Source organism: Netta rufina (assembly GCF_964035555.1).
Source record: "Netta rufina genome assembly, chromosome: 22".
Lineage (NCBI taxonomy): Eukaryota > Metazoa > Chordata > Aves > Anseriformes > Anatidae > Netta > Netta rufina.
This window is the reverse complement of record NC_140146.1, coordinates 5,757,387-5,776,394: the sequence shown is the minus strand read 5'-3', so window position 1 is coordinate 5,776,394 and position 19,008 is coordinate 5,757,387. Positions and strand designations below refer to the sequence as shown.

The window sequence follows — 19,008 nt, the reverse complement described above, 5'->3', positions numbered from 1 at the left end:
ATCCTACTGTTCTTTATTCCCTCCTGCTTTTCAGACGGAAAACAGAGAAAAAGGCAGATATTTTCATAGTTTGAGTTATTTAAGAATCTGGGAAAAGAATTCATCTCTCAACGTGAGATCAAATGCCCTCGGGCTGTGGCTCACGTCGGGTTTCTGGTTGGAAGGGGAGGAGGAAGGAGGAAGAAGTGAAACAATCGGGATGTAAAAGAGGATGAAATAATCCGCATCCTTATTCATGTGGAATAGTTTGGGGTTAGGGTTTGTTTTTCCTCAAACTCCAGAAGCGCTGTCCCTTGCTGGAACAACCCGAGGCCTGTTTTGCTGCAGAGAAGAGCCACCACCATGGGGTAGAGGAGCTCAGGCTGAATCATCAGGGTGCTGAATCACCAGGGCAAAAGAGCCAGCCTTTAACCAGCCTGCGCCGAGGAAAACAAACAGAGCTGGGCCTCCGAGTGTGCCGGGGGAAAGAGAGACCCAGCTGAGGCACGCAGAAGGCACCAGCCTGCTGTTTGTATTTGGTGCTTCTCAGGTGAAAGCGTGGGAGAAAGGGGAAGAAGTAGGAGGGGAATGACACCGAGGAGTCATACAGCCCAAGTGTTGCACACTGAGGAGGAGATGAGGGCTTCTCAGGATCAATTTGCTCCCCCGATACAAGCCACTGCTTCATTTCGATCCTTTTGCTTTTAAATCAGGTGCTGCTCTCACACTACAGCGACATAAATGGTATCTTCGTGGCCTTTTTCTACCTGGAGCTATCAGGATGCTCCCTTCAGCTTGTTATTCCACACAAAACCCGTTCCCACACAGCCCCAACACCTCGCTACAGCACCCAACGGTCCTTCCCCAGGACTCCACCAGGACCACCAGGTCTCAAGACAAGAGCTGTTTTTTTATTTAAACACTACCCTTATTCCTTAATACCAATGACTTTATTCCAGAGAATGCAGATTCCTTCCAACACCTGATTTACTGCTCCATGGGGCACGGCACGTGGGGATCTCCCCTTCCTCGTGAGGGCGAGCAGACAGATCCCCTGTGCTCATTTACACCAGCGTGACAATCGGTTTGAAACACTCATTGATTTTTCAACCGAGGCACTTGGCTGGGTGGCGATACGTGGTCAGATCTACGAGCACACTGGTTATCAGTCAGCTGTGCTGCTGAGTCAAATCGTTGGAGCACAGAAGCAAAAAAATAAAGGTATGCAGGTCCTACAGAAAAAAGGTAGCTGCTCCTCTGGATGCATTTCTCAGCAACAACTGCCTTTCAAGAGGGTACAGGCTGAAGGGAGAACGGTCTCCCGGTTTTTAGGATCTCAGCTGAATATAAAATCTAAGTGCTGAACGCTCGGCACACATCGGGGTGCGCAGGAGGGCTCAAGTGAAGCTCGTGCATTAGAAAATAAGATGCCTCTGACCATCGGGATCCACGTACCAGCTGCCCTGCTGCTGTGTCAGACACCACGCACACACACAGACACAAAGCAACGTACCCAGGACACCACTCTTCCGTTGAAGCAAGGCAGCCTTGCATTGTCATCTGAGATCTCCTCCTTCACCACCCTGAAAAAAAGGACAGAAAGAAAGTCAAGAGGTTGAAACGGTATCAGATCAGCAAGGTTTCTTAGATGGGCCCAGGAAAAACACGGATTTTTATAAAACATTGGTGCCAGCAAGTCTTGAACAGCTAAGGGACTATTAGAGCAAAGGAAGCAAGCAAAAATAAAGGGTGGAAGAGTAGCTTTCCAATAACCATCCCAAATTGGAAGGCACAGAAGTCACTTCCATCATTTTTTCCACCTTTTAAAGCTCTGAAGGTGATGAAAACAGCACTGTGCTAAGCAGCCCCTCTGTCGGAGCTGAGAGCCATCAGGTTAGGCCTGATGAAACCTTAATCCAGAGCTCACCCCCTTATAATTAAGGGCAACAAAGCAGTGATTTGCCTGGCCAGCAGCAGGTTTTTGGTAAGGGTTTCGGCTCTGCAGCCCCTTCCTGTGGTCACTGCCTCAGGCCTGGCGTTTGTGCCACAGCCTGAGCTTGGGCACGGCCGGGGCTGTCCCACCAGGTACAGGTGACTACCAAGGGAACGGGGACGTTCCCATTTTATTTGACTTAATTCTGAGCCTCCACTTCAGCAGCTGAAGCTCCGTGGGATGCTCCTGTTCCCCAAACCAGCGCAGGAACCAGCACGGCCCGCGTTTAACAGCCTCGCCTCCAGTCCCTCAGCCAGGCCTATTTATAGCCCCGACGAGATATTCTGAATTCTTCCAGCAATTCACTGCTCGCTCATCCTCTCAGGAAGCAATCAGGTTTCCAGCCTGTGAGATCTCTATCTTGCTGGAGGCCACAGGAGCCCACAGCTCTCCTGCACCCGGCTCCAGGGGCTCCAAAGCCCGTCCAGGACACGGTTGACCCTCTGGAAGCAGCCAGATGAAAAGAGCAGGTTCAAACCCTGGGTGCTACGGGCAGTGAGGAGCTGCTGCCTTCACAGCAAGCCCCCCAGAGCCAGCTTCTGCCTCGGAAACAATCACAAACGTCAGCTCTCAGCAGGGCTCCTCAAGCTGTGGTTTTTCCGACTGCTGCTTCGGGCTGGAGAGGTCCCACTCCGAGCTGCAGAGATTAAGATTAAGAAAACCCCGCGTTTGCATCAGCTTCCTTAACAAACTTCCCTCGATTATTCAAGGCCATGAGCCCTCTGAAAGTGTTTTTTGTGTTTAGAGAAAAAGCAGACGCCGACGGAGGTTTCTGCAGAGCCCATCAGAAAGGGAGATTTTAAGAGTTTCGGAAACCAGCCTGCTGCTTTCGACGCGTGTTTCACGACTGCGTTTCAACTCCGAACTCCTGAAGGCAGCTAATTCGGAAATTCTGACACCAGGACTCGGTACAACAGCTGGGCTGCTTCGTTGTCACAGCCCAGCCGTTTCGTTTCCCATTTGCTTCACAGCTGAGAACCCGAGAGGGGAGCTCGGGGCCAGCTGCACGGGGTGACTCACGGAGCCACGGCCGGGTCGCTGCCGTGTGTCGCTGCCGACCCACGAGGCCAGGAATGGTCCAGGGTGCTGGTTACAACATTTCGGGAGCTGGCAAGGAGACAGAGATGAGTTGTGGGGCAGTCAGCTCCCGTTTGGCTTCTCCAAGGTGCAGACATCACCCTTTATATCGGCACAGAGTCACCATCACGCTGGGCTCCGTTCTCATCCCTCCTCTCACCCAGCCCAATATCACTTCTGCCTCGAAAGCTACCAGGGGAGCTTTTGGAGGAGCTTTTGGAGCAGAAAAGCCGAAGCAACACGCTCACGTGGAGCCAAACAGCAGCCTGGTAGCAGATACAAACCTCTGCCCTCGAGTCCCTGCCCGGGGACATCTGGGTTTTCATGTCTCTAAGCTTGAGAAAAGCCAACCTGAAGCCCAGGCGAGCTCAGTGAAAAGCTGTGGTTCCGTAACCACATTTTCCTTTATTTATGTTTTTGTCTTTCTTGTTGCTGTGTAAGAAAACCGCAGCAGCCGCAAAGCAGCCGACTGCGCATGGAAGGGTGTCGTGTTAGGAGAAAGGGAAAAAAAAAAAACAACAAATAGGAAGGAGGAGAGAGGAGAGCAAACGGACGGCTTCCTTTCAGCTTACTTCTGGCAAATTAGGGACAAACAACCCCATTTTCACTTTTTTTTCAAGTAGGAAAGAATGTTCTCGTCTCTCTCCACGTGTATTTGCAGTGTTCATGGCTAGCAGGTCAGCAGCAGGCTTCACCCTGGTCCTAGGATTGGGAAAAAATCATTTAACCCCTACCTCATCTCTCCTGCCTTCACCTTTTGGCAACAGGGAACAGCTCACAAACGGCAGTACTATTTATCACTCATTTACACCTAGACTCTAAAGAGGCAATTAAGAGTAACTCCACTGAAACCAGCAGATATCCCGGGCTTTAAAAACCTCTGGGAACGCACCGAAGCTCTCAGACCTGTAATTCTGGAGCTGCAAGCTCGGCGTGCAGGCAGAGGACTCCAGCACTGCACACATCTCCAGCCCCAGCGCCCTGCCTTGAGCTCAGCCGTTCCCTTCTGTCCTTCACAGTCCTGGGGAGAGAATGGGAATCAGAGGATGAAGATGCTGCGATAATTTTACCTTGACAGCTGCATGTTTTGAACGACAGCATCTCCTTTTGCTAAGGAGATCAGGAGATGCCGCTTGCTGCGCCCCAGGAACCTCACGCAGAAGTTTTGCATCAAGCTCAAGAACCAGGAAAAAGTCCCGGACCGAGGGTGCAGTGCTTGTGGGGTTCTCTCCAGGGGAAAGGCCTGGGGAGCTTTTTAAGTCAGACCGATGCTGAGGCAGTCAGGATACCCCTGAAACATCGCACCGAGTGGTTCAAGTGGCATCCTGAAGGAAAGGAGGGGAACGACTCCAGATCTGTTGCAACCTGAACTCCTAAAGATAGCCCCGGGCTATGAGGCAAGAGAGCGACAGGCTGTAATTCCCTGCTTGCTCTGGGGAGCAAGGAGCAGTGCCAAGAACATCAAATGTGGCAGCAGCCACGTATTTCAGATATCTCTGTCCTATAAATCATGGGTCCTAAAGGGGCAGCCCCTTCCAACGATCAATATCTCGATTCCTGAGGTCTGGGAGACGGAGGGATTTTGGCCAACCTCTTTTCAGTGTCTGTGGGGACAGGACAAGGGGCGATGGCCACAAAAGGGAGCCCAGAAGTCCGTCTGGATGCCTCCCTGGGCAGCCTGCTCTAGGGAACCTGCTTTGGCAGGGGGTTGGACACGATGATCCCTGGAGGTCCCTTCCAAGCCCTTCAATTTTGGGATTCCTGAGCCCCCAGGCACCTGCTGTGCACCACCAGCGAGCTCCCCGCTGTCAAATCCCCCGCGGACACAGCCTGCACTCGAGGAGAAAGAGCTAAAAAGGGTGGGGATGTGCGGGGAAGGGGAGGAGGGAGCAGTTCTCAGCAGCTCACATCCTCTGCTTTATTTGCCTTAGAGGAGATTTAAGCACTAATTACTAAATGAAACAATCCCGGCTGGTAGCAGCCCCTCCTTCCTCTCGCTTCCTGGAATTGTGTCTGGATCCTCCGAGGCTGCTCCCACCCTCCCCTGCACAAATCGGTGCCTGAGCCTTTACCAGCCCCAATCTGGATCCCCAGCTGATCCCCCACCTGGCCCTGGGACAGGTTTACACCCCTGTCACCCTCCCAGGACCCTCGCCAAGCTCTTTGCTGCCTCAGAATAAACACCAACTCCACCGTAGGCACACGAACCAAACCCCACAAACCTCTGATGAGTCTCTGCTTCACAAGCGTTCAGACCCCTGGGTATTAAACACTGGGGTTTAGCATTGCACACGCTGGCATTTTGCTTGCATTGACAGGAGACAAGCTCCAGCATTTTCTAGGCTCCCTGCTTTTTCTCCAAACGAGGATTGGAAGCGAGCAGCTTCGTTCACTTCTTTTCATGGCTCGCTGGGAGATCCTCCGGGAGCAGGTGAGGCAATTAAGGCACTTGTTCTGGGTGTACGCTCAGTGACTCCAGCTACCACAAAGGAGGGTTAGGAGATGATTCAGACATTAGTTTTGATTCCTAGCATTGCAGAATCTTGTAGGCTGGGAGAGAAATCCAGAGGTCACCTCGTCCCACCTCCTGCCCAAAGCAGGTCCAGTTGCCCAGGGCCACGTCTAGTCCATTTCTGAGGATCTCCAAGCAACTTGGTCCCATTTATCCAGCAGCATTTTTCCAAAGGAGCTGTCTGAGTTAGTAAAACCGTAAGTAACCAGAAGTCCACATCTGCAATGAGTTAATGCTGAGGGAAGCTGTAACACTAAGGGAAGCTACTTGTAGGATTCTGCTCACGGCTTTGGCTCACCTGGATCCTAAGCTCACTCAAGAGCAACTCTTTCTTTGGAAGCTCCTGGCTTCTAACGTGGTTTGATTGTTAAGAAAATGTAAGTAAAATAAATAAAAGGCCTGCAGCTCCTTCAAGGACAGTGCAAAGTGCAAAATGCACACAGCGAGCCCAGCAGCACACAGCTGACCCGCACACTTTGTCTGGTGCTGGGAAAAAAAAGCCCCCAAAAACCCCTCTCCCCCTTCTGATCACGTGAAACTGCGACTACTCAACTGGAATCCGAGGCTGCGGCTCTAAAAATAGATTAACGTTTGGGTTTGAGCCCTTAATGCAGAATTAAAACTTCAGCTGAGGCCACCGGCAGCGCCACGGTGTGGGATCAGCACTCTCCTTTTTGGGTTGTCACTCCCCAACCAGCGCCGCCAGCTCCTTGCCTCCTGCACGTGCACTGCTGTGTGCCAGCTCCCACGAAAGCTGACAAAAATGAAGGTGGACACTCTACTCATACATTATAGCACCAACAATGCAGCCAGCCGTGGAATAAAACCCTCTTCCAAACACCACAGCACTCGCCGTCCCTCCTGCACGACGGCAGGGTTAAATCAGCTCTCGGGGCCTGCCCAGCCGGAGGCCAAGCTTCTGTCCTTCTGTCATGCACAAAACTCCTGCTTATCGGTTCCAGGGAAACCAGAGGGCTGCGCCATCAGCTCTCGGGAAAGCTGCAGGATTCTGGCAAGCCTTTGGTGCTTGGGTCCTGCACCAAATACTGACCTGAGCTCAAGGAGTCTCCGTGGCAGAGGAGGATGAGGGGTAAGGCTTAAAAGCCTTGCGAGGCTCTGGGCCGCAGCTACGTGGTGCAGGTGTATTCAGGGCAAAATCCAGCGGCTGTAGAAAGAAACTTGGCTTTTTGCTGAACCTTTGGGCACTGCTCCAGCTCAGAATCCAGGGGCATGATTAAAAATGAATTTCTCATCACTCTGCCTTCAGCCATTAGCGAAGAGCATGACTGGGAGGGGATGCAACCATGTAATGGGTAAGGAAACGCACCAGGGCCAGGCCAGCAGAGCATCCCCTAAAATTCAGGGATCTGTGACTGCCTGTGGAAGCTGTGGAAGTACCAAACGCCCGGGAAGATGTCAGGCTTTGCTTCCAGCTTGGGGAAACTGCTCGGCTTCCGATTTTCACAGCTTAGCACCAGAACTGAAATCAAGGTCAGGGAACAGGGCCTAGAAGCGCAGCTTGCAGAGCATCATTTATTCATCAGCTTGCATCCTCACACAGATGCTTTGGAAAGCCTCCGCTGAATGCAGTAAGGACTACCAGATGATCTAGGAGAGAGCTGGCTTGAATCTGCCCTTCAGCCGACACATTTCCAGCACAAAGCTGCTCTTTTTGGGCCTGAAGGGCAGCTAGATTTGTGCAGGCACATCAGGGGACCCTGAGGAGGCCACTTGGCCTCCTGCGTTCCCTCCTACCACAACCAAATTCAGGTCCTTCACGTTTACAGGTTCCTTGACGACTATTTAAGACAAACCATCGAGCGGTGGGAAGCCTCCCAGGTTGGTTAGAGAAGTCCAGAGTCCTGCCCGAAGCCAGGTCCCTGCACATCACCCAGAAAAAAGCAGTCGGAGAGCGAGAGGGAGGGAGGGACGTGGACAGAAGTCGTGCTGCAGCACGTGGTAAAGGTGTTCAGGGTGTTCAAGTCCCACTAAAACACAAGCACTTCTGCTATTAGGGGCTATTATCTATAGAAATTAATCCATTTTGATTTCAGCACCTGATTGCAGTGCCCCCTCGTTAGCTAAGCCAGCAGACACAAGTTACACGGAGGGCCTTGCACCTCCAGAAAAGAAAACAAAAACCTGGGGGCGCAGAAAGCCACTCGCACAGAAACATGCCCCGAACCATCAGCACAGCGTGGCAAAAATTCCTCTAAGCTGCTTACAGCTCCCACATCTCCCCACAGGAGCGGGTCATTCTTCAGAGTATTTTGCATCAAAGTTCTGGGCCGCAGTTAATCCACATTTCAAGAAGTTTTTCGTACAGCCTTCCACAGAAACGTAACACTGCCTTCAGCCTTAAAAACCTCTCCTTCTTTAAGCAATCCCCCGCAGCACTGCAGAAACAGAGAGCAACACGCTGCAAACACACGCAAATCGCAGCGCACCTCTCACGAGGCAGAGGGACGAAGCCAGCCGCTTTCATTTCACCGTGCAAAGGCAAAAATCAAATGAAATGAAGCGGGCGGCGTTACAGATGTGCAAGTGGCAGAGCCCCAAAGAAAAGAGGTGGCACTATTACTCCAGCTCAGCCCTTCCCTGTATTCTGCAGGCCGTGCCAGATAGGATAAGAGCCACGGGAGGGACAATGACACCTTGCACGGGTTCTGTTTGGGGCCACTTTTTTGAGCAGCCTTATTCATTGTAAAACATCCCTTTACGTATGGCAAAAAGCCAACCCATTTGTTAGCTGCTGAGCACATTACCTGTATATAGATATATTTGAAGATAACAAAGAAAAATGTGAGGAGTCACCGTGCCCTGCCTTCCACTCCTCACTCCGTACCAGAAGGGCTGATCTGAAGGCACCCAACGTACTGAGGAGCAGCGCAAGGCACACAGCCACCACCTCCACCGAGGTTCTCCTGCATCCCCGGGCTGCAGCAGGGCTCAAACTGTGTGTTTTGGGGGGAGAGTTTTCAATTTATCCCGTGTCACAACTTGCAAAGCTTCCAAGAGCTGTAACCAGCGGTGCCGCGACCAGGCAGCGCTGTCCAGCAGCGGTCCCTGCCCCTCACCTCCCACCCTCCTTGCACCACACGAGCCCGGGGGCTGGGGAACCGATTCTTCTTCTCGAGCATCCCGAGCATCCCACCCCGACAGCCTTCTGGCTTCTCCGTGATTTCCCTTTTCCTTCTCACCCTTCACATTATTTGATAAATGATTTTCGTGACTCTATTACCACCTCACTGGCGTCAATGAATCTATTCTTGCAGCCATCCCAAACGCCAGGCACACCTCATCGGCTCTGCCAGAAAGACAAGGAAATCGCGATACCAAGGGACAGGTCAGCAGAATTACAAACTGACCCCAGATTTCCAAGTGCCAGCCCAATGCCTCAGCTACCAATAAAAGAACGTTAAAAATCCCCTACCAAATTAAATAGTTCTTGACAACACGCTAGGAAAAACCCCGTTAAAGACACAAGCCGCTTGTGGAGTGCCCATCCAAAACAGCTGGCTTGGATTTTGCTTTCCCCAGGGTGCAATTAGCTTCCAAAGTGCAGAGCGGAGAGCTCCCAAAATAGCGCAGCATCCCGGGGAATTTGGATGCAAGGTCACGACCTGCCTTCAGCCTGCAGGGGCTCGGGTTTTCAGCAGGCTGCATCCCTGCCGTGGCGTGGAGCTCCCTGGGAAGCGTTGGGAGCTCCAGGAACATCCCAAATGTCTGGGATTTTATTCTCAGACCTCAAGCCCGAAGTGCAGAGCCCTCGGCCTGGCAGCACGCACCAGCTCCAGCACAGGGCTGCTCCCACCCCATGGCCTGTCAAAGGGCGATAAGCAGCCCGTGGAGGTGTAAGCCCTTCCCCAGGACCCCAGAAGCCCACCAAGCACCAGCCCCGTTATTCTTATTCCAAATATTGATCACCAACAAAACCCGAGCTCCTGAGAGCCCTCCACAATGGCCAGATGCCCTCGCACGAGCACTCCATGTTCAAAGGCCTTCCCACCCCGGTGTATTTGTAACCTTACGAATCTACTGCCTGTCTTAAAGAGAAAAAAATCTCTACATAAATGCACAGAAACACGGTGCTTTGGTCTCAGCACCACCCCATGGGTGTTACTTGGCAACGTGTCCTCCTGCCTTCGGAGTCAGAACAACTTCCAGCCCTTCAGAAGAAGAAAAAACCAAGTTAAGCACAGCCTCAGAAAGCAAAGCTTTCTTCCTGATCAGCGACAAGTAAAGAGTCGGTGCCTGTTCAGAGTAACCACGGGACGTGCTGGCAGCTCCAGAGCTCTCGTTCCAGCTCTTCAATTCATTTTCACCCCAGGTGCCACCGAGCGGTGACAGAGAGGTGCCAGCTGCCACAGCTCAAGGCAGGAAACCCACAACATCCAGGAGAGCAGCCGGGGTAAGAACCAGCTCTTACTCAGCTGTGACATGCTCCTTTTGTGCTCTGGTGGAAGCAGCTCATTACAATAAGAAAGCTGGGTTAAAAAAAAAAAAAAAACAAAAAGCATCCACAAGCGCTCATCAATACGGTATGGAAATATTCCTCACAGGCAGCTTGCAATAATTGCTCCCAAGGAAACGAATGCCAAGCTGCTTACACCAGGAACAACCCCGGTGTCCACACGAGGCTGTGGCACTCCCAGGCTCCAGATATTCGGGACAGAAAGCAGCCGGCCATGGGTTTTGCTGGGTACGGTCCCTCTGCGGAAAGCTCAAACGCTCGGCGCCGATAGCATCTCTCTCCCCCGGGGTTATTTGTCTAGACGTGTTTTAATTAAATGGCATAATTCGGGTCACTGATGTGGTGAAAAGCATTTTGTTTATTTTAATCAGGTCCCCGGGTCTGCGCTGCTGCAGCTTCCCGAGGTGTCACGGCCCTGGCAGCTCAGCCGCAGGCTTCGGGCAGCTCCACAGGCTCGCGGTGTCTGTGGAGGAAGCATTTTGGAAACCCCAGCACCAGACCACGCCGCCCGTGTCCTCACCCCCTCGAAGCCCATCTCCCCTTAGGAACAGGGTGATGGTGCTGTGGGGAATAAGGAACGGGCTCCTGCCCTCCTGGATGGCTGGGGCCGAGCTCTGCCCCTCCGGCTTGCACCCCCAGCCCGGCTTCAGAGGACCCACAGGTTTGGGGAAGGACCTGCAAAGAGACCTGCAGCTTGGCACAAAACCCAGCATGTGCCCTTACAGGATGGCAACAGCTCCTCAAGGGTTTTCACCAGGATAAACCAAAACCTTTTTACCCCCCCGGCCACCTTCGGGAGGCGTTTCAGCGCTGGATAAAAGGAGCTCGGATTTTACGCATCGTGGGGGGACACCTGAGCCTCCTCCACCTGCAGAAGGCAGGGCCAGCAAACTGCAAGGCTTCCCCTCCAACCTGCCCAAGTACATTTGACTTCTAAATGAGCCCTTGGAGCTTTGAACCACAGAATCCAACAGAAGCTCTGTCTTAATTCACCGGTAAATAAAGCTTGGAGCATTAGCGTGGAAGAAAGGGGGGAAACACAGGGCCCAATTGCTTTTTTTTTTTTATTGTTATTTATTTTTTAAGCAGCATTTGAAGCCCTCTGAAAGGGAAAGGAGACTCTCATTAGCCTGGCACCATACAGGATGAGATAAAGTCTTCTGCAGGGAAAACTCTCATCTGAAGCAGGAGATGAAAGGCTCGCAGAAGGCAGGAGGAGGCAGAGCAGGGCTGCCAACCACCACGGGGGCTTTGCAGGGCCAGGAAATCACCAGCAGCTCTCTGACGAGTCAATGAGCGTGGAATTTCACCAGGAACTAAGAAAAAGAAGACATAAAAACGCACGAAATATCCATCCATAGGAAATTCACCTTCGCAGTCCGTAAGGAGAAGGCCCTCTTGCCTTTATGGTCTTCATTTTAAGAGCTTCACCGAGAAGACTGCCGGGGAAGTGCATTTGGCCGCTCCGTTGGCTTCTGGCTTCAGTGGTTGATTTGTCCAGCCCGGAGGACAGGCACCCGTACAGCCCAACAGCCACAAAGCACGACCACGAGACTTCTTCCAAATCCTATCAGAGAGTCACAGGCTGCCTGCTGTAAGGAGTTCAAACCAAGGAGAGGACCCCAAATTCACAGCACGGCGCTAGCAAGCACCAAAATGCCCCACGGCAGCTGAGCACGATTCCTAAATCCAAGCAGTTTTTCCACAGGTTGACTCAATGCCAACCAACTCGATCACCCTGGGACAGGTAAGCTGCGAGGCTTGGTTTTGTTGCTTCTTTTGGCACAAACTGAGCAAAAAGCCCCTGAACAGCTCCGACTCGGCCAACCCACACCATACAACTTTAAAAGCTCCTTGGGCTTCCCCAGCCCTCTTGCTGCCGAGGGATATGGAGAGCATCTCTCCAGAGTAAAGCTCCACTTGGCCACTTCCTCGCTCGGATTTCTTTGAGACTCATCTCCTGCTGCTTGGCAGGCCCAGAATAGGAGAGACCCGATGCTGGTGGTTTTGTATTCTGCAGATTTCCCCAAAACCTTTCTCCCTGAACCCCTGTACGGCCAGGGAGGAGCTACAGCCCGCCCGTGGCACCTCTAACGATGCATCGAGTCGTCACAGCACTCGTGGGGGCTGCAGGCACCTTCTAGAAGAAGCACAAGCAAGCAAAATGCAGGCAGGGTCACCAGAAAGCCCCAGGACCTTGCTACAAGAACAAATGAATCAAACTCTGCCTCGTCACCCGATGCAAATTCTGCTCATCACTAGCCTGAACTTTTCCTGCAGTCCAACAAAGGATTCATCATTTTGAGCCCCAAAACTTGTCCCGCGTTCCCACACGACAATCCTCGACCCAGGGGCTGTGCCAGGGCTGCCTGCACCTACTGGCAGCCCCCCCCCAGCCTTCCAGGTGCTTTGGGCCCTGCAGTTTTCTGCTCCAGCTCCAGCTGCTGCAGCCCCTGCCCAGCCGGTGTCCTCCAACAGCACGCCACCGAAACCCTCTGCTTTATTTTGCAGGCAGATTTCATTAGCCCTGGGAGCCAGTCACCGCAGAGTCATTCACATCATTCGTCAAAACTCATCGTTGCGCCTATAAATATCTTTAGGCTGGCAATTCCGTCTGAATACAATCAAAATTCAATTAATTGGGCAGAGCTTTCCATAAGCCAGTATAGCTGGAACGTCTTCATGCCCTTCCTCTCTGCACAGCGTGCTCCTTTTGCTCTCAGAGGGTACCAAAAGCCATGGCCCACAGTCTCAGCACCTTCACAGCATCCTAAAAGCCATCAGGGGAAGAGGAGAAAGGAGCAACGAGAGCCACGAGCTTCTGATAACCGTAAGAAGGAAGAAAAGATCTCATTTTGCTTAATTCGAGGCAACGCCTCTTATTGGAATGGGAGTGATGGACCCAGGGTGGCCACAAACAATTGAGCCCAGAAGCAGTCACTGGCAGCAACCTTTAATTAGTTTGCCAGGCTGGGCTAGGTAATTATGCCATGAATTTGTTCTTGGAGCCCGTCTATTCCAGGCCGTGGCCCCAGACCTGGGCACCGTCCCTGTAATTTCCTATTACTTCTTTTATTTTAGTTAAAGACAAAAAGCAGGAGTTTGGCTTTACAAGCTGAGACGTTCCACCCTCATGGATTTCTCCCCTTTCTGACAATTTGATGTCTTGTGTGTGCGAGGGGAGGATGTTCTCCTGTTCAGTGCATCAGGATTTAGCTAATTATGAAAATCTTTCTACTCCAGCCGGCTGAATCTTTACCCACCGGGTGAAATACCTGCAGTGTTTACTCCCTCCGACCGCTCCACTCCGTGCTCACACCTATCCCATCAGTGTCACCACGCTAATTACGGCAGTCTGAGAAAGCTCCCAGTAAATAGGGGCCAATTAAGCAGCAGGCAGAGGGAACAGGTTCTCCCTGGCACTTCCCTTTCCCCCTGGCTGCTAGCAGAGGGGCCGATGCCGAGCTGAAAGCGGAGATGGACCAACCCTGCTGCAAGACACGCGTGCTGCTGAGGCCTCTGCACGAAGCACGGGCTGCAGAACCTGCAACCATGTGGTTCTTCGAAGGAAAGCTGGCATTGTATAGTAGGATATAAAAAAAAACTGACCTGGGAAAGCTCTCCAGCAGGTAAAATTTAAGCCTAGTATCCAGGAGACGAGATGTCCATTCGCAGTCCTGCCAACAAGCTCCTGGTGAACCTGAGAAAATCCTTTCCATGTGCCAACCTCTGGTGATGCCTGTCCTTGCTCCTTTCTTTTTGCCCAGCTGCAGTGGAAGCTCTCCAGAGCAAGGCCCACGTTCTTGCTAGAAGCTGACATCGTGCCCCATGAAACGTGCTGCCCACCTGGGGCAGATCTTGCTGCCTTTTTTCAAGCACAAAGAGCCAAGTGCAATTCATGCGGCAACTCGCCGGACGAGGAGAAGCCAAACCAGCCAAAGGTGTTCCCAAAAAAGCTGTTCCCATCGAGGAGATGTCTCCTAATTCCCAGTCCCTACCCCGCAGCACCCAGGAGCCCCTCCTGCCTCGAGGAAAATCCCGGTTCCTCCTGCACCGCCTGCTTTGAGTCGCACCAACCAAAGTCAGCCTGGCACTAAAAATGCAAAGCTGCCCCGCAGCAAAGGATAATTCGCAGCAGCATTATCTTCAATTCGCTGGCTTACTGTTAATTTGGGCTGAACGGTGGGGAGGGGGGAGCGTTAGCAAAGACAAGAATAAGCAGATGACAAATTTGCTTATTAACCGCATTGAACAAGAGATGTATGAAAAAAAAAAACACAACGTATGGAGGGAGGGGGGATGAAGAGAGGGATGTGAAAGAAGCAGGCGCTGCAGCAGCACGGCTAATGTCAACCATGAAATGCAACCCCTGCTGGGATGGTTTGAAAGACAGAAGAGGCAGGCTTTTTAGCATTAACTGTTTGATTGCTCCGCTTCGGATGCATCTATCTGGTATCACACGAGGACCAGGACTTCCATTTACCCTGCAGATCATTCTCACAAGCTCCAGACTTGAACGAGCACCGAGGACAACGAATAAATTCACTCTGCTCTAAAAACTACTCTGTTGACTCCAAGTTGATCAAGAGACACCGGGAAACAAATAATATACCCGAGAGCCCTTAACAATGCTCCAGCTAGGCATTTACACAAGCTTTCAGGCCATTATTTGGTTTACCTTTATTCCAAATACTCCAAGCTCTGCAGCAGGCACGTTCTGTCCCATTTGGGGATTAGTTTCTAGTCCCACTAAAGCCAGCGAGGCTTTTTGCATAGGCTGAAACAAGGAACTCGTCGAGCACGTCTGCAAGTGCTGCACTTGCCCAACAACCTGCAATGACAACTCGTCCCCGTGACATCAGAAATCCAGCCTCTCCCTCGGCTCCACCAGCTTCGCACCCCTGGTTAGAAACGGGTTGGTACTGGTGTTCTCTGGGACCCCCGCGTGCTGCCATCGTTTCGTTTTGTTCCACTTGCTGCTCCTTTCTTCGGGTTTTTCAGAGAATTAAGGTTGGAAATGACCTCCACGATCTTCACTTTGGGTCTAGAGCTGAAACAGGCCATGAGCTACAAAAGTAGAAATAAACATTTAAAGGGCAGCCCCCAAAAGCCTTGCAAACCCACTCTTTCAGTAGCTCCATTCTTTCTGCATGGGCAGATTATTTCTGTTTATATAATTTCAAGAATTGCATCGCAGCAGTACATTCAGTGGGATTAGCGCCCAGGTAGAAGTGGAACGATCCCCAAAGAAGATCCTGGGGAAGAGCTGCTGTTGCAACAACTGCCAGAAAGCCATGGGCGGGGATGGGAGAAAGAGGCTCTGCCTCTCAGCAGGGCAGAAGGGAAGAAATCGGATCAGATATTGGGGTTTGCCCCGCTGTGCTTCCCCACGTGCACGCTCCTGGGGTTTGTTACTTCACAGCAAGCTGGAGTTCACCACGATTCAGAAGCTCTTGCAAATGGGAACTGAAACCCAAAAGATAAAACCCGGCGTTTACGAGATTCCTAGGCATGTAATTTCACCATGCCTACAGTCTCCTCCAAAGGCACAACTCATGTACATAAATTAAGCCGGGCACAAGTTTAACTGGTTGTAATATCAGGGGCTAGATCACTTACTCAAGGTCACATTCAGAGTAGCTGGAAGAGATAAAAATGGAAATGGGACCTTAAATCCCAAACCAATGCCTTAACCGTGCGGCCGTTCTTTTCCTCACACTGCAAAGAGAAGAAGTCATTTTCAAGACAGCAGGTTTCAAGTGGGATTTAAATAACAAAACTCTTTGAGACCATTTTCAAATCTGCCTGTTCCCTTCCAACGTTATGCAATGAATGTTTGGTTTTAGAAGCTGTTACACACAAGCTGTTGTCTCAGTTCCCCACAGTAAGACAACGACAGGATTTGTGCACTCACTCCCTGAGTATTTCCCAAATGCACCTACTTCTACACCTCAGAACTCAGCACTGCAGAGGCAGGATAAACATATGATTATATATAAATATATATATATATTGCTGAATGACTTCCAGAGGATGCTTCTTCCAAAATCTGAGATATCCTAAAAAAGTGGCATTATGCAAACCTAGCAGCTCTCCAGAACAGTGGATGGAGCCCCACAGCACACGGATTTATGGAAATTAAGATTTAGTTACAGGGCTGCACAGCTCCTAGGCCCTCAGCAGGCAGACAAGTTGAGGCTCTCTGCTACAAGCAGCTTGAGCCCCTGACTGACAGCCGGAGATTTGCACAGTTTGTCCCAACACCGCCTGCTCTGTGCAGGAGCAGCACGTCTTCTTTGTCTCCTCCTTTCCTAATCAGCTGGATAATTGCTACTGAAACGAACAGGAAATATTTCAAGGGACACGTGGAATCAAAATATTTTTCTTCGTGCCACCGAGCTTTCCGTACAGCCGCGAGGTTTCGTTGTAAGCAAGTTCTGATCGACGTGGTTACCAGCACCATTTCCATTTTCTGTTTCTAATCAACCTGGCAATTGATTAATGATCATTAGTGCCCCTTTGCAGGCATCCCAATAATTAATGTCGTACCTCAGGCACCTCATTATGGTCACACCGTGCTAATTCGTAGTTGTGTGGGTGAGGACTGCCCTCGGACACTTGTTAGGATGGATGCTGACTTTATTTTGCTGTCATGGGGGAACGCTGTCGTTGCAGCAAGGTACCTAACAGCAACCTCTGCCTTCGTTGGGAAGAACATTCCCTCGAGTTCAAACAAAACACAATCAGCAACCAAGCAGACGTAGCTCAGATGCCAGAACCGGCAATCAGGAAGAGAAAAAGCAAAGTGGGAGAGGAAGGGGAAAGAAATGTCACTTCTCCCCCCCGTGCGCACATGAAAGAGGTTTGATTAGATTAGCTGCACTGTGCATTTGCTAATTGCCTCTCCGTGTAAGATTAGCTGCAGCCAAATTTTGTTATCCTAGGTAATCACGAGGCGATGCGCGCAGTGACGAGTTACCCCGGGTCTTCGTAGGCCGCTCACACGAAACAGCAAACACAAACACCCCAAACACCCCATGTCCTCAGAAAATCCCCTTTGCAGGAAGCCAAGGCACCGACTTCTGCAGGAAGACCCAAAATTGCACTCTTTGGGATCACAGAATTGTATCAGCAAGACCATGAGGACAAGAGGGAATGGCCTCATGAAGATCTCATGGATCCCAGACGTACACTTACCCCTTAATTCCCTAGACCAGCTTGGGAAAGGAGCTTTCCCTTCGAGCATTTTCTTAATAACACTCCCCAGCAGTCAGCAAGGAAGTGGATTTAATGGCAGCTGCAGAGCAGCTCTGCAAAACTTTCCCTCTGACCTGATTCACTGCAGTGGGACATGGTCAGACCTAGGTCTATGTCCACCCCAAGCAGGCCAGGGACACTTTTCTAGTCTAGCATCCTTTTTTTTTTTCCCTTAATTTCCATGCAAATATATTAACAGTTCCCAAGCAGAAAGCAAGAAAGCATTTACCCCAACTCCAACCTCAGCTATTTGGTTAAACCCAAAGTTCGGTGACATCCCCAAAATTACCTCCTCCTGGAGGCCAGCTGAAACACCCCGTGTCTGCCACAGATCAGGCGGCGTGCCCTCAGGACAGCAGAGACAGAGCACATTTTTGCAACAGACAACAAGACGAGGTGACAGCTGGACTCTTCTCACCTCTCAAGTAAAATTTTCCATCTCTAAATTGGTGCCAAAAGGCATTAACCTCATCAAATAAACATATAGTGTAGGACGGAGAGATTACACGATGAATCCCAGGAGACACAGAGAGGCAGGCATGAAGGGAGACAACGCAGCGAGCTCTCCAAGCCTGCACAGAAAGATGTGTGTGCACACAACTCCTCCCAGACAAAATCAGCATGGATGCACTGGACAAACAGAGCTGAATTAAGACTGATTTGTCAACTGGAAGGGGCAAAATAAATCCGACACCTAGCAAGGCTGAAGGGGAAGGGGTTCTCCTCTTCCCTCAGGTGTTTCGCCCCAGCAGCTGAAGCGCTGCCTTTCTCCCCGGCCTCGGTGGCGTATTGTAACCTTAGTGGAATTTCCTCCCCAAAGGTTTGCACAATGCTGCGTCTCACCAAGGCCACAGGAACAACCGAAAGCCGTCATTATTCCCTCAAGCAAACCCCATCCCAGTGACTTCCATTGAACGTGGAGATAAGCCACAACGCCACCACGGGCAAATATTTAGGTCATTCCTTCCTCCAGCGCTGTAAATTCCTCTGTATTTGCTCAGCAGCTTGTCTCAGCTGATTACAGTCCCAGCAGAAATTGGAGGACAAGCCTCCAGTACTCGGTGCTGAGCCCTGGGACCCTAGAGCAGCATCAGCAAAATCACCGGGGCACATCCTCCCCTTGCCCAACGTGCTCATTAAACCATGAGCTGGCGCTTAATTAATCTAGAAAATGCCATTCTAGCGGCAGGCCAAGCCAGACATTTGGATTTTTGCTTTCCCTTCTCTAAAAAGCAAGCAGTAACCAGATGGGAAAAGCACAGCCCCTACATACCTATATATATTAAAGCCTGTACATTGCATGCATGCTTAAAATCTTCTCCTGGCTCAAAAACTGAGCAGAGCTGAAGGGCAGAGGAAGACCAGAGACCTGTGTGCCCACACCATACCCCCCTGCCTCCACCTCACAGTGATATTCCTGAGGCTCATTCAGCATTTTTCAGCTCAGAGAAAGTTTCAGCCCCAGGGGTAACTCCCACCTTGAGGTTATTATCATAGAACAAGAAAAAATTAATATCTAGAAGGGTCTTCTCGGGAGCTACCCGGATGCAGCCGCTGAATTCACCAATTTTCTGGAGAGCAGACTCGGCCTCTTCGTGTTTTTCTCCAGGAGGTTCCTCCATCTGCCAATTTTTGGAGGGTGTGTAAGGAGAGGCATTTTTGTGCTCGTGTACTCTCAAAGTAAAAGGGGGCCAGAAAACAGTGGGAGCTGCCATG

At 51.1% G+C, this 19,008-nt stretch overlaps 1 protein-coding gene across 2 annotated transcripts in view; it reads right to left on the bottom strand.

The window, feature by feature from the left end:
* Positions 1 to 19,008, bottom strand: part of DVL1 (dishevelled segment polarity protein 1) — a 72,040-nt gene that overhangs the window by 41,069 nt on the left and 11,963 nt on the right. For both annotated transcript variants that reach the window (XM_084300050.1, XM_084300051.1), the window contains exon 2: positions 1,493 to 1,562. In XM_084300050.1, coding sequence (XP_084156176.1) covers positions 1,493 to 1,562 — 70 coding nt within the window. The remainder of the gene's footprint in view (positions 1 to 1,492; positions 1,563 to 19,008) is intronic.